The sequence below is a fragment of the Dromaius novaehollandiae genome, chromosome 8, assembly GCF_036370855.1.
Source record: "Dromaius novaehollandiae isolate bDroNov1 chromosome 8, bDroNov1.hap1, whole genome shotgun sequence".
NCBI classification, from domain to species: Eukaryota; Metazoa; Chordata; class Aves; order Casuariiformes; family Dromaiidae; genus Dromaius; species Dromaius novaehollandiae.
Genome location: NC_088105.1, coordinates 21,617,114 through 21,632,395, shown reverse-complemented (window position 1 = coordinate 21,632,395; position 15,282 = coordinate 21,617,114). Strand labels below are relative to the sequence as shown.

Here is a 15,282-nt window from a genome sequence, read left to right as displayed (position 1 = left end):
CTTCCTCCAAACAAGAAGCAGCATGGCTGCAGGTCTAGTTAGTGGTAACGTACTGCTTAAGGGAATCAAACTGGAAAAAGCCTCGTTATCAGTATGGTGCTGCCTTGAATCTTGAATTTCAGAAAACTGCCCCCTTACCTCATTTATGCGAAGGCTATGAGGGATTTTTAGTTTTTTTCACTTGACCAGCTCAGTGTTACATGTTTAGCCTGAAGCATCAAGTTCAAGTGTGGACTACCTCTGTGTGATGTAAAATAAGGATGCTATGATGCAGGCAACATAATTAGTGTTTATGTTACTGATTTGATCAACGCTTGCTTTAGACCATTTTGATAAGCTAGATGCTGTAAATATTTTGGAGTACAATGGGAATGGTTTTGGTGCACAAGAACATTTAATCAGAAAGAGTACTTTTACATCTCTTCCATTTTTTGAGAGTTGATTTGATTCAAAATTATTTCACATTTCTTCATTGTTTATTAATGATCTATTTCACAAATCATCGAACAGCTTGAACAGTGGAATGACCTGCTTTGTAGAGTGTTGTAGGCAACACTTGTGCTGATATAGGTACTTTTTTTGAACGACTTGTGTGTGTTTCGTAAAATATGCTTTATTTTAAAATTAGGGCTTCCTGTTGCAGCTGTTCCAGGAGCTCTGAGTCCTTTGGCTATTCCAAATGCTGCTGCTGCAGCTGCTGCTGCTGCTGCTGGCCGTGTGGGAATGCCTGGAGTCTCAGCTGGTGGCAATACAGTCCTCCTGGTTAGCAATTTAAATGAAGAGGTCAGTGAAACAACTTAACTTTTTTTTTTTCCCTGTTTAGCCACACTTCATCTGACAGTATTTTAATTTTTTCCTACTTGCCTCTTACGTCTGGATTTTAAGCTCAAAGTATTTTTGTTTTTTTTTTGTTTTTTTTTTGTTTTTTTTTTTTTTTTAGTACTTACCCCAAAGTTAATTTTAAAGCCATTATTGTTAAATACTTCTGTTTTCCCAGGTAGCTAATGATTTAGAATGTCCTTTGATAGTCAGCTACCTATTTTTTCTAAGAAAAAATGTGGTAAATACTGCATGTTTGACACTTGAATTTAAATTTTTATTTTTTTACAAAATAATTGCTATGTTTTCATTTGTAATTATAATCATGTAAACTACAACTTCTGTTTTGTTTCTTCTAGTTATTTGCTTCTTCATTTCATGCTTTTATCTCACATTTTAATGTCTTAATATATGTGAGCTACTCTAACACATTTTTCTTTGAAGGTTCTCCCAAAGATCTTGACGAGGCACTCTTCCAGTCTCTCTTAGTAATTTTTTTCTTTGCAGTTATTCATTTGTCTTTATTAAAAAAAGAAAGTGACAAAGCATTTTCACCTTAAGTGTATCTTTCTTGCCAACTCTGAAATCTAAAGGGGTTTGTTTAGTTTTGCATTTTTACTGTCCTTTACATTTATTTTGATGGCTGTGAAAGCTGGTATGAAATGTGGGAAGTTTGTATTGGTCTAGCTGTTCCATTTTTGACTGGCCTCTGTCCCTATAAATCATTGAGCTTATTTTATCATCTCGTACTACTTTGTCATCCACAGTCTTGCATGTTAAAATGTGTAGATCAGAGTGCCATTTTGAAAGATTTTTTGCCTGCATTTCATAACCAGCCATGCTTACGCAATTAAAGTTTGAAGTTTAAAGTTTCTATTGCATGCTTTTTTTAATTTATTTTCATGTTGAGATGAAATGCTGTAGTTTACTCTTGATATGAATGTACTTTACCCATATTTGTCTTGGGTGACTACATTTTACTCAGTTTTTCTTGTACAGTACATAAACCAACCATTTTCTGACCAAATTCCTGCATTTCCTATGTACTGACCTATATTTTATTTTTTTGTTCCCCACTTCCTTATTTTTTTCTTCTGCATTGCTGTTTTCCCTTCCCCATTTCATCCTTTTCCCTTTGTGTTCACCTTCCCTTTCCTCGTCTTTACCCAAATCCCCATGCCCGTCCCTGTCTTATCCTTTTTCTCCTTGTCTTTGTCTATGTTCCCTGTCTTCATTCCCTATGTTCATGCTTCTGTGCTTGAACAAAATGTTCCTCGGACCAACTTGCCCCAATTAACCGCCTTGAAACCATGATCCATGACCACCTCACCATTCTGCGGGAACCACCCTTCGTTATGGATGATCTGTTCATCTTCGCTCTTCCTCGACTCTTCTCTCTTCTTGTCTTACGCTGCTTGCTCTTCTCTCCTTCTAAAGATGGTTACGCCCCAAAGTCTGTTTACCCTCTTCGGTATGTTATTGTTAGCACTATACTTTTATTATTGATTTGATTTTTTTTTTGTGTTTTGTTTTGTTTCACCTTAATTCTTATTTGTAGCTAGCACTTTGGCTTAAAGTTGAACAGTAAATCTTTTGCTATTTTTCTTTTGCTGTTTAAAACTCTCCATAGACACAGATTTTCTTTTAATGCATGCTAATATATTTTGCATGATCTTTAATTTAATATCATTCACATAGCTTTGAGGGTTTATCAGAAATTATTCTTTTCAAAATTCACTATTCAAAATCTATCTCCTTTATTCATTTGTGAGAGTGTTGAGTTCGAGTGAGTGATCTTGTTGCTGTCTGAGTGTTCCATTGATGTGTCAAAATACATTACTGAGTTGACCGGCTTTAAAATGAACTTTTTCTTTTGGATTACCTTTGACTTTGAAAAGGTGTTTATGGTGATGTGCAGCGTGTGAAGATTTTATACAATAAGAAAGACAGTGCTCTTATACAGATGGCTGATGGAAACCAGTCACAGCTGGGTAAGATTAGTTTTCTGTTTGTTCCAATTAGTCTGTTTAAGTATTTGATAAACATAAACATGTTTTGTTTACCTGATTTTACATAGCATAATTTTAATTTCTTGTATCCTGGTTTCCTCCAAGATACAGAATCTTACTGCATCCACTTGTATTCCAAAAGCTCTGTACAGTATCTTAAGTGACTCTGACAGCAGTGCTGAATCACGCATGGAGGTGTTTGTTTAAAGTTAAATACTTGCCCAAATTCTCCAGACTTAGTTTTTGATTACAGTCCTTTAGCACACTGACCTTCTGATTTTCTTGTTTTTTCTTGTTTGCAGAGTTATGTATGATGTACCATATTTTCAAGCTCTGAAAAAGTAAGACTGTGCTGAGTAAGCTTCTTGTCTTTTTTTCAGCCATGAGCCATCTTAATGGACAAAAAATGTATGGAAAGATTATTCGGGTTACTCTTTCCAAACATCAGACAGTACAACTACCTCGAGAGGGACTTGATGACCAAGGGCTCACTAAAGATTTTGGTAACTCACCTCTGCATCGCTTTAAGAAACCTGGTTCAAAAAACTTTCAGAATATATTCCCTCCATCTGCAACACTTCATCTGTCTAATATTCCGTAAGTGTTGGCTGTCAGTGCTAATAGCATTAATGTGAATCACAGCACACCAAATTCACTAATAATTTGCTGCTTATGTGTTGGGTTTTTTTCTTTTTGTAGACCGTCAGTAGCAGAAGAGGATCTACGCACATTGTTTGGTAACACTGGTGGCACCGTGAAAGCTTTTAAATTTTTTCAGTAAGTAACTTTTCTGTACATTGTTAGGCAGTCTTCTGTTAAAACTATAAGTGCACTTTTACAGCATGTCTTAAGAAATGCGCGTAGAGGATCGAAAATGTTAGGAGCAAATCCCATAGTGGTGTTTGAGTTCCTAATGCTGTTATTTTGTTTCAGAAGAGATCACAAGATGGCACTTCTTCAGATGTCAACAGTGGAAGAAGCTATTCAGGCTTTGATTGATCTTCACAATTACAATCTTGGAGAAAATCACCATCTGAGAGTTTCTTTCTCTAAATCAACAATTTAAAAAGGCAGATTGAAAATGAGGGTGTATTGCGTTGTTCGGTATTGTCACCTATTGACTGTTCAGGAAAGTGGGGACCAGAGTTTGTCTTTGTTTTGGGTTTTTTTTCATGCTGTTATCATTCCTTGGTTGTTTAAAAAAAAATAAAAGAAAAACAAAAAAACAAAAAAAATCTTAAAGCAGTGATACTAACTGCTGTTACTCAACTGTTGTTTAGATAAATCATCACTTTGTTTAAAAAGGTTTCAAGTTAATCCCACAGTTTTTCAACTTAGTTGACATACGTGCCTTAAAAAAGAAAACTAGTATTGCCAGAATTGCATAACTAGTAAAAACAAATTTGGTTGTCTGGGGCACATTGTTACATGATAATTTTAAATATGTTTAGGCAGGGGTGTGTAAAAAGGTTAAGCTTTTGTTTCTCCTGCTTGGAATTGATTTCTTTATCTGCTGGTTTGTCACTTTTTTTTTAATTGGATAAGATGCTGAAGGAGTAAAACAACGTATTTGATTTCTGCTACTTTCTTTTTTTTGCCTTTTGTATTTCATGGTTCTGGTCTAGATTCAGTTATGAATGTAGGCATTAGTTAAAATTAACAAGGTATAGAATATTAATTTCTTAAAGGACAAAAAGTGACTTCTGTGACTTTGAGCCCTACGTGAAAAGCATTGTGGAATCTTAACCTTTTCGTACACACTCTTGTGGGATGTATCATATAAGTGTCAGCACTAAGTAATGTCTTGTTTGTGGCTGAATATTTTACGTAGATGTTTTTGAAGTTGACATGACTTATGTGCATTTAAATATATATTACCATCTTTAGTTTGTAATTAAGATATGGAATATGGTTGTGGATTTCTGAGCATGTACAGACTGGTCGAGCTAGTTCAGGAACTGGTGCATGTATTTTTCAATGAGGAAGAACATTTGCAGGAAATTTTGTGGCAGTTTACTAAAACTGACAACCAGGTGGGACCAAAGTTTATGTGCCTTTAGTCTTAATTTACCTTGCATTGTAATATTCAGTTTTAATAAATCTCTTCAAAATATTTTGTATTTAGAAATTGATCTGACTTTACTATAAACATGGCTCAGAATCTACAGATCAAATTAATTTGAAAACAGTTCTCTGTCAGTCTGAACTGTTACCTTGATTCTGTTTAAATGACCAATACTTTTTGAAATTGATGTACTTAGTTTCAAGATTCATAGATTCTGTTATCTATGTAGAAAAAAATGGTCATGTATATTTTCTATTAGTTGAGTTTTTACATCTTTAGAAATGTAAAATTCAGTATAGTTTGAAAGTGGCACAATTAAAAATTAATTTTCTAACAAAGTTGGGAGGTTTGACGGTCGTTTAATTTCATCTTATGTGTACTCTGCTTACCTCTGTAGCATGCTCAATAAACACTTCTGTAGCTCTGTATTCACCTTTTCTGTCTTTCTCTGCTGCTTTCTCTCTCTTCTCTTCTTTGTTTTTCACTTCTACTGTGCTTCTAAATTCATGTTTATTCTCTGCCAGGGTGGGAAAAGCATAATATTAGTAATTATAATCTTACAGCTTTTTACCGTAAATCTGATGCTGTGAATATCGGCTTTTTATTTTCAGAAAGATAGTAATGGCTTTGCAGGCATATGTGCATATTAAACATTTCCCACCCTGATATAACTTACTGCTTTAAAGACATAACTCTTACTGTAGTTTGTTAGCTCTCTCTTTCTATCTTTTAGTTTTTAAGCAGATTTATGCACTAATAGATCTCTCAGGTTTGCCATGCTCTCTTGCTGCAGTTTCATCTTTCATTTTTTGTCTGCTAAAGATTTTCTACTAATCATACGGTACACTCATGGCTAAAGTAACAAAAGTTGTTAACATTGGACCAGTGGGCCATACTATTCTAGACCAGGTTCTTTCACATTTTCAGACACATGTCCAAATGAACGTAAAAAGTGTTTTGGCACTTTAAAGTGTTTCTGCAGACTATTTTGAGCTGATGATTGATGGTTTTTCTCCATTATGAATAGGATTAAAATTTCTACACAGTCCCTTTTAAAGAGCAACTGTATGATCCTGCATTACATTGGTAAAAGCTATCGAGTTTCAATATAAAGCATTTTTTTGTCGCTTCTCCAGTACAACTACTGGAGATTTATTGATGTCAGATTACTTTCTGACCTGATGTTTGTTCTTTGGGTTGGCTTTCAAATCAATAAATAGCTGTCAGCTATTTAGAGGTCACAGTATAACCTAGGGGGCTTGCATTAGTTGTCACTTCGCTAAATAAAATGCATTAAGCAGTTACTTGTTGTATCAGAAATACACTGAGGGTATGACTTAGAAGCTTTTCTTCAGGTATCACAGTTATCTCTCAGTCTGAAATACTAGGAAAGTTAGTTTCATCCATTTATGAAACTTTGTGAATCCATGTCCTTTCGCAAGAGTCGGACACCCAAAGGCACTGAGATGCCTGTCTCCCCATTGACTTGAACAGCAGTTAAGGATCTTACTAGGGTGGTCTAAGTTTTTCACCTGTGATAGTTTGTCCTATATTTTTAAAAGTAAAAATGTATCATGTTTCTTTAAGTGTGTGTCAAAATGTGCTTGCATGTTTCAAATAGAACTATGAATTGGAAGTTACCACTCCACCAGTTCAGCTTGTGCTGAACTATTTCCACTCTAAAATATCTGTATCAGATAGCAAAGAGTGATTACCGTGTGTATAATGTTGAAATAACTTTAAAAGTGCAATGCTTGAATGTTTACAAATATAGGGGTTTTGTAAAACTGAAACTTATTCATCTGTTGCTGTGCTTATCTCTTTCTAAAGAGGTATTTATATTTTTTTTTTTCCTCCGTGAAGTTCTGTGGCGAGAACTCAAGGGAAGGAATGTGCATTGAATTTGACTTGCTGTCAATTCAGGAACTTTCATTATAAGGTTATATTTATATCACTCTAAATTAAAAGCAATGATGGTCATAAATAGCATGGAAGTGTTATTAATGAACTCTGTAAAGAAAATCACTGTTCAGTTATTGATGTTTAATCTTTAAAATGATACCTCCTCAGAAAATACAAGTTTATTTCCCTAATTGCTAGAAGAGCACTTTTTTTAATAGCGACTCGGACATTTTGGTGGTTATAAAATGTAAATAAATTTCTGTTTTATCTTTAGCTCTTCAGAATGTGAAAATGCAGAACAGTATTAATATTAGAATTTTACTAAGAACAAAGACTATGAGTAACCTCTTAGATATGGTAGAAATAAGTTCTCAAATTATGTTAGTAGAACTCCACCATAGGCGTGTTGATATTCTAAAAGCCGGAAATTGAGTTTGGAATAACTGTAGTATTTTGACATTAATAGAAAGCACTGTGGCTGCTGGGTGTGAGGGGGGAAACTGCTCATGAATTGTTAGATTACTTTCTAATGAAAAATGACATTGATTAGATAAGTCCAAAAATGTTGGTTTGATCAGGAGATGTCTACTAGCAAATACAATATTTATAAGTAAAATCTTATAGAATGCTGACTAAAATTTGTGGCAAAAATTCTAGCTTTAAGTGAATGCCCTTTAAAGTATTTGTGTTAACTGTGATTTTGCATGTTATTAACAGGTACCTTTTCCCTGCAGGATTAACAGCTCATATTACTGTTTGTAGATTACCATTTTTAATGTTTTACATTAATTGACAGTTTCATAAGCTATCTTATAAAATTTCCCTTTGACTCACTATAAGTTTCATTATATTTATTATAGTATGTTAGAACATGAAAACACCAATGCAGATGCTTATCTACAGTAGTTGAGGCACTGCAATTTCATACTGTAGTTTACTCCAAATAATTTGTCTAATCCTATGCTTAGATAATAAATAGTTCCATTGGCACACTAGAAAAAGAAATAAATGGTCTGTGTCTCTGCAAACAGATATATACATCCAGTAGTCCATCTCAAGAAACTGTTTTTTGAGTGTTAAACGTTTTACAGTGAGCAGAGCTTCTGAGAAATTGGATCTTGTTTTGTAGGGATGAGACTGAAGTCTGTATCTATTAGATCTTATTCCATTCCAGAAACTGAGATGATCTGAAATTCTGAGTCTCAACCTTGCCAAATTATTCAAGAGAGAATTTGTTCACCCCAGGAAAGCTGTCCTATCTCTTCTGATCCTAGTGTGTGTAGAAAGGGTTATTTAAGTAGTAAATGTGGTCAAGATTGTGCTCAAAGGTACGTTTTTTTCAGGCTCTGAGGTCTTGGTTATAAATCATCTTCAAAATTTCTCTTACTGCTCTCTTGGGGAGCAGCTGCAGCATGCTAGTGCAATACTCATCAACACAGGTCATGAGGAGGGAGAGTGATTTTCTGAAACTGGAGGAGGTGGCATGCTATTTTCTACTTTGTGGGCTTTGGTAAAATTATTCAGTGGACTACAATAATCTGACTAAAGAGTGATAACCTAATATAAATTATTCTGTTAGTCCAGAGCTAGTCTGCTAGAACCAGTGATAGTTTCTGCCTTGCTGAGGGATTGTATGCAACAAGTTTAGAGGATTTTTAACTTGTTTTTTCTTTTAGTGTAAGCATTTATCGAGAACTACCTAATCTGACCTTTGAAAACCTGTACAGTACATATACTTCTGTATACATGTACATACACACGAGTTTAGTCTCCTTTTGCAAACCATCTTGAAGAGACCATCCAGTGAGTTCCTTTTTCACCTTAAAAAAGGTAATATACCTGTGCAATTTATCTTCTCTGTGGTTTTCTGAGTTTAACTGAACTTTTTTTTCCATGTTTAACTGAATTTTCTTCCATACTCAGTTTGGTGGTCAGGGGAGAAATAAGTATGTTGCTTTGTTTTTCCCGCTTTAAAGTTTCCAGCATGTATTTTTTCTTTTTTAATCTGTATCTTTTCATGATTTGTTTTGCAGGGAGGCAGAAAAAGAAGAGTAAAGAACTTTTTTTCCTCAGGAAAATACAAATTAAATGTGATTTGGCTCAAATATCTTCCAAAAAATGTAACTCAAAATAGCATTCATATCATTGTGTGGTTCTGCATATTTTATGAATTTTAGCCCAGTTTCAGAAGAAAATGAGACTTGCATAATGGCACTGTCTTCATGTGGATGTCCTGTTCCCTAGATGACTCTTCTCTCCTCCCTTTCACTCTTGAACCCATTGGTCCATTTCCAGTCAAACTTGATAAAGGGGCAGAGGTCTTGCATATTAAGTTACTGTTTTTATGATGATTAGTTGGCTTGCTGGATAGAAATCCTTACTCTACTGTGGGGCAGGCAGGGAGCAAATAAGCTGCTTTCCCTTCTGTTTTGGCAGGGATTGTGTGACAAGCACATGCATAGTTCTGTGTCTCAGGCAGGTGACAATTTGAGGTAGCAGGCGTGATGGATGTGAGGATGCTGTGAATAGTGCAGGAGAAGCTGGAGGAAAGGATGTGTTGCAGGGGGAGGGGTGCTGGACAGAGGAGTATTGAGGGAGCTTCAGTAGGTTTCTCTAAGTTCCCTTTGTGCATGGAATAGCCCTTAAAGGACTGTTGGTGAGCAGAGAATTTGTGGGCGGAGGTTTTCCTGTTAGTTTACAAACAAGTCTGCTCAAAATGAGTACAGCTGTTGAGGTAATTGTTTTTTGTCACTTCTGCTCAGCAGATACAGAGATGTAGGAGATGAGCGATTCCATGCAGAGTGCTGTGGAAATTCATTTTCCCAGGATGAGTACTGATCATCCCTGGAAGCCAGTGAAACTGGAAGCCTGAGGCCTCTAGCCCTAGGATAGGCTATATCTCAGGGTACCTTGGTGTGATGGATACTGATGGCTTGCCAAGGAGCTACATAGGGCAATCTGGTGAGAACCAGTAAGAGATCTGTTAGACTTCATGAAAAGTGATACAAGTTAGTGAACAGGGCTCTTTAAATAAATAATAAAAAAAAAAAAAACAAAACCCACCAAACCAAACAAAAAAAACCCCAAACTGTCTACTGGAAGCTTTCTGGCCATCTGCCTTCCATGCAACACTGCAGACTTAAGTTACAGAGTGACCAGTGCCTTGTTGTCCTTTGGCCTGGTCCCATCCCTTTCAGTTCCCTAACACCCTGGGCTTACCTCTCACAGCATCAACATCCTTTGAAGATCTCAGCTACAGCTGAAGTCATGCTGGACTAGCTTGCTCTTTTCTGAGGCGCGAGAGGTTTCTTGGCAGCTGCAGCTCACACGCATCAGTGACTTGTTACCTGTGGTGGGATGCCAGCCTTATTGCTGCTTTAAAGCATTGACAATCCTGCAGCAAGTGAACAGCCCCAGTGCTGTGCCAACAAAACACTCTTCAGCATGCTGTGCTTTGTGGTCTGAGCATTAACTTTCAGGTACTAAAGGTAGTTTGGGTACTTTCTGTGAACAGGGGTTGTGTTTCAATGTGTGCTTTTTTTGGTTTTGGGAGGGGGTGGTGAGAGAGACAGGTTCACATGGAGTCAATATCTTTCCTGTCAATGTTACAGAAAACAGACCAGGGTTGTTTTCATTTCCCAGTTCTCAGGCAAATTCTGCTAAACCTTAACCAATTTGGGTAGAGGTGTGTCTCATCTTGTGAAATTCAAAGAACAGGTTAAAGCTAAACAACTTCTTTAGTCTGTAAGCATAGCAATGCACTAATGCAGACTGTTAGACCATAGAAAAAACTTCCTAACCTAAGTCTCTTGCTGTAATTTAAGCCAAGTTTGGTTTGTAGAAATTGATTATCTTCAAATTTCTGTTACATGTACCTAAACCTCATGTTTGGAGTGTAATTTCAGTAATATATGGTTAATAGCAGATGACCTTTTCCTTACAGGTAGATCTTCATGAATATGATGGTGTTTGTGGTGCCATCCTGTTAGTCATAGGTGGGTACAGTTTGAATGCATTGCACATCTGATTGATTGCAAAAGAATGATAACATCAAGTGCTTCTGCATTTCTGTGAATGAACTCTTAATCCCCACCCCACCCAGTGGTATACCTGCTTAAGGAAGGCAGCAGCAAACTTTGGTCCACCAAGGGATGTGTTTTCAGTTGTCACAGTGGGAGAATTACCAAATCACAACCCGTTGTTGCTAGCAAGTGACTGGAGTTACTCGGTAAAACTGCAGTTCTATAAAATACCAGTATTCTTACTAACAAACATTTATTTGCTGGTTTCTTTTGGTCACTTGGAAATGGTTCAACAGGCAGACAAATAAATATGCTAAATATGTTAAAGTAACAGAACTTTTTTCACAAGAATGTAGAGACTATTTGTTAGTTTTTTATAAGCTGTGCCACAAGCTTTGCATAGGTGGTCTGAATATGTAGTCCTAAAGAAAGAGATTCCATGTTTCAACTCCGATTCCAGATCTTGCAAGACTGAAAACTTGCGTTTTTATTAATCTGAAGTAATATACCCCTTTTTAATATAACTGCCTTAATGCCTACCACTTTAAGTCTATAGCAGCTCCCTCACTTTCTGAAGGAGGGGATTCCATAAATCTGGGAGATTTTTCAAGAGGATTTGAAATAATATATACAAAGTGTTCCTCCATAGCTAGAGAAGGTTACAGAGACTTTCTTCCTACACTGGGAGTAGGTATCCAGCCAGCTTGTACACTTAGCACTGCTTGGTAAGCTTATTTAGTGCAAGGTACAATATATTGTACTCTATGCAAGTGCACAGTGTTATAAAAACCTGAACTCCTCTGTGAGAAGTCACAGAGGAGCAAAATGTGATTATATAGAGCACCTAGTAGGCTTCTAGGCATCCAAGACTTGCAGGATCAGTGGTTTTTTGGACTCTTCCTCAGTTTCTGGGGTCTTTCTGTGGCCATAGCCAGTTGCCTTGGAGATTTCAGAACTTGGTGCATGTTATAGAGTGAAATGAGAACTCTGAGCACTTCAGGATTTCAGATTCAGAAACTGAGTAGCCGTGGAAATCTGGGAGCTCTCCAGTCTGTTCTGAGAGGGTTCCTATATTGGAGGTCCTTGGATCTTGTTCATTAACTTACTTTCAGGTTTGCTTGATATTTAGCACCTGCTGGATTTCTGAGCAGTCAGCATCCTTGTTTCACTAAGACAGAAGCTCTTCAAATGCTTTACAGTTTTTTTTTTTTTAATTTTTAAAATATATATCTAATGAATTATTCTTAATCCTTCTTTTCTTAAAAAAAGTTATACTTGTTAGTCCCCTACTTTTGTTAGTAAATGTTAATTACACTTACATTGGTAGAACTCAATAATATCCTTTCGAAGATTTCTAAGGTTTAATATATTTGTAAGGTGTTGATACTTGGAGCCTCTATAATAAGCTGGCAGCTTGTTTTATAATATCACATTAGTATGGGTTGAGATAGGGTAGGGATGAACTTTCAGTAGGAATAGAGTTTGGAACAATCGGCATTAATTTTCCTTGCTGAAAAAACTGAGTCTAGACTTCTGCCATTTAGGAGGTTGTATCTAGGCAACTGCTACTGAATGCTGAGTGTTTTATTTTTTTTGCAGACTTGTGGTCTGCCATGTCAAAGCCATTCTTCTAGGGAGAAGAAAAAGTTCATCCAGATGTAATGACTCTATAAGCAAGAGAAAGAAAACTGAGAGGAAAATGATGGTAAATACTGAATTTCTGTATAAGAACAGTAGCTCTCCAGACAGGAGATGGTAGCTGAGAGCTGTTCTGCACATATCAGCTGAAAGGTGACAATACATGTAGGGCAAGTGGGCTCGGAGTTGTACAGTTTCTCAGCTAGCTTCAACCAATGTTCCACCTCCTTTTTTTAATTCTCTGTTTTTTTTCATGTCAAAAATGGATTTGCAATTAAAGTTTTTTTAATGTCAAGCAGTATTATGGACATGAGCTGTATATCACTGCTAGGCTATGTGATACACTTAATGGAAATTATCTAAGATACTGTTGAGTTCAGCTGATGGGGAGCAAACTGTTGATTCTTATTAGAATCTCTTGTGGATTAGTAACTGCAAAAAAAAACCCCTCCAATCTTCAGGTTACTATGATGGATAGTATAAAATCTGAACATATTTTTGTGAATCAGTTGAATGAGTACTTGTACATTGAGTTGCATGTTTCTGTCAGATAACAGAAATGCCTATTTGCTAATATTTTATTATTCAGAGATGCTAGCAACTCCTTAAACTGTTAAAGAGCTGATGTTTTAAATTGCTTGATTTATATGAGGTATCAAGTTCATTACTAAATTCCTTGTGCTTCCTCTGGGATCTCTATTTGGTAACTTTATGAAGTGTCAAAATGCCCTTCAGTTGTTAACATTTAACCTTCACTTTTTCATTGTGATCATTTTAAGCAATAAGAAAGAGGGACCAGTTACAAGATTGAAACATTCTGATTGTCAGCTTTGTCCCAAATTTGATTTTGCTGCATGTGCTTAGATGATTATCCCTGATATTGCCTCATTGTTGTAATGATTTTCTTTCTACTGGATAGGTCATCTAAGTCATTTTATTATCACTGGAAATGAGTTATTGCCAAGATATCTCTCTAGGAAATGTGCAGCTTTCCTAATGATCCTCGTACATAAGGTATTTTAACATTAGTTTAGAGTTCCATGAGTTTGCAGACTTATCTGTGTTCAGGGTATTTAGAAGTCGATGTAGTTTATTGGTAATTAAAATATTACAGGCTTCTGTGAATTCAGTATGATATGTCTGATCTTTGGGAAGGCTAATCTGATGGAGTAATACTTGTCTTCTCCACTACATATCTGTATGTATGCGACACTGGTTGTTACTGCCTTCAACTTTGTGATAACCTAGTGTTATTTTCATAACTGCTGAATGATGATGCTAAAAAATGGCTAACTTGTTCATCTTGTAGTGGTAAAACTGCAGGGTTTATAGGAACTGATAAGTAGAAGGCAAAGGCATATACTTGATGCTTGTAAAATTGTTAGTTAGATAATTGGATTTTTAAAGTCTTTAATACACTACAACTACCAGATTCCTTAAACTTCCTTAAGCAAAATGCAGGAAGTTTTACTCTAATAAATCAAAAACTTAATGAAACTATATGCTTATGTTTTTTTCTCTTAATATTGTTTTATATGAAGGGTTTAGCTACACACAGTAGTCATGTCACTTTATTGATATTAACAACCTAACCCATTTCTTCTCTCCCCTGATGCTATTGCTGGTACAGCCATCAAGTTGTAGATACAAATGTGTTGCTGATGCATCTTTTGCACCACAAGCAGCAGTGTGGAATCCATCAGGATGTGATTTCACTTACAGCTGAGCCGTTCTTACGGCTTGCTGCTATTGAAGGGATCAGTTGTGCTTTTCCCTTTCTTGGCTATGTGACTTTTGTGCCAGCTCCTATGCCTAACCTGCCTCTCAATAAGATGATTCAGCTTGCAAAGTTGGCCACCTCCCTGCCAAGAAAAGCCAGCGCCCCTCTTGCCCTATGTTATTTTTCTGCCATTTAGTGAACGAGACTAAACGAAAGCCAGAGTTGATGTGAGGGAGCATATCCCTCGGCGCGGGGGAAGAAAACAGTAACTGCCTCAATGGAAGCCAGATACCAGCTAAGATGTAATAAAACCTCAGCTTTAAAATACCTTATGCTGAATTAATTACACCAGCCCTGAAGGCTGAACTGGTGTAGATTTTGGCAAAAGTGGCACCCATGCTATATGGTAAAATTACCAAGTAGCTCTAGGAGTTAGGCTATATATGCTGTGGTGTTCATTGACCTAAATGCCCATATGAGCATGGCTAGCTTCTAGACATAAGTAGTTAGTAAAATATATTATACATAGATATAACTTATACATAATAACATAATAAACGTGTCACTTAAATCTGCGACAGCGTCTTCTGAAACTGTGCACGACATGCTGCCGGAATGGTGAATTATATCAGTTTTATGGGCAATGGCGAATGTTTGGCTTGAATAAAATGATTTAAATTCTCACTGCCTTTTTTCCTCAATTGAGGCAGGAAAAAAATTTTTTTCATGATGCATTTTGAGTTCATGGGATGCTGATTTATTCTGTACAGTGTTTGTTTTGTTTCCTGCCTTTATTCAGTCCTCTGCTTTTCTTGAACTTCTGCCACTCTAGGTCCAAGCAGGATTCTCCTGGCGCTTTAAGTCTCTGGTGGTTGTCTCAGTGGGATTCTTGTGCTTTTCTTCTCTGTTGCCAGAGATGCTTTTTTTTGAAAGAATGTGTTAGTTCCTTATTAATCATGATGGGAATGATGTTTGTTTTCCCCCGATAGTGTTGTGCTGATACATATACTGTAAGTTTCTTGAGGCAAAGGCTCTTCTTGTTTTCTGGGATGTCTGTCACATTGTAAAGGCCATAATACTCAAAGAAATGTTTCGGATGTGTGCTGT

The 15,282-nt window shown here is 36.4% G+C and overlaps 1 protein-coding gene across 5 annotated transcripts in view; it reads left to right on the top strand.

Annotated features, from left to right (window-relative positions):
• The window catches only part of PTBP2 (polypyrimidine tract binding protein 2), a 54,719-nt gene extending 49,398 nt beyond the window's left edge, over positions 1–5,321 (top strand). For 2 of the 5 annotated variants that reach the window (XM_064515877.1, XM_064515878.1), the window contains 6 exons: positions 629–783; positions 2,257–2,290; positions 2,718–2,810; positions 3,209–3,425; positions 3,528–3,605; positions 3,762–5,321. In XM_064515877.1, coding sequence (XP_064371947.1) covers positions 629–783; positions 2,257–2,290; positions 2,718–2,810; positions 3,209–3,425; positions 3,528–3,605; positions 3,762–3,894 — 710 coding nt within the window. In that variant the 3' untranslated portion in view covers positions 3,895–5,321. The remainder of the gene's footprint in view (positions 1–628; positions 784–2,256; positions 2,291–2,717; positions 2,811–3,208; positions 3,426–3,527; positions 3,606–3,761) is intronic. The other 3 variants (XM_064515876.1, XM_064515875.1, XM_064515874.1) reach the window with 3 other exon arrangements.
• Positions 5,322–15,282: the final 9,961 nt, after the last annotated feature.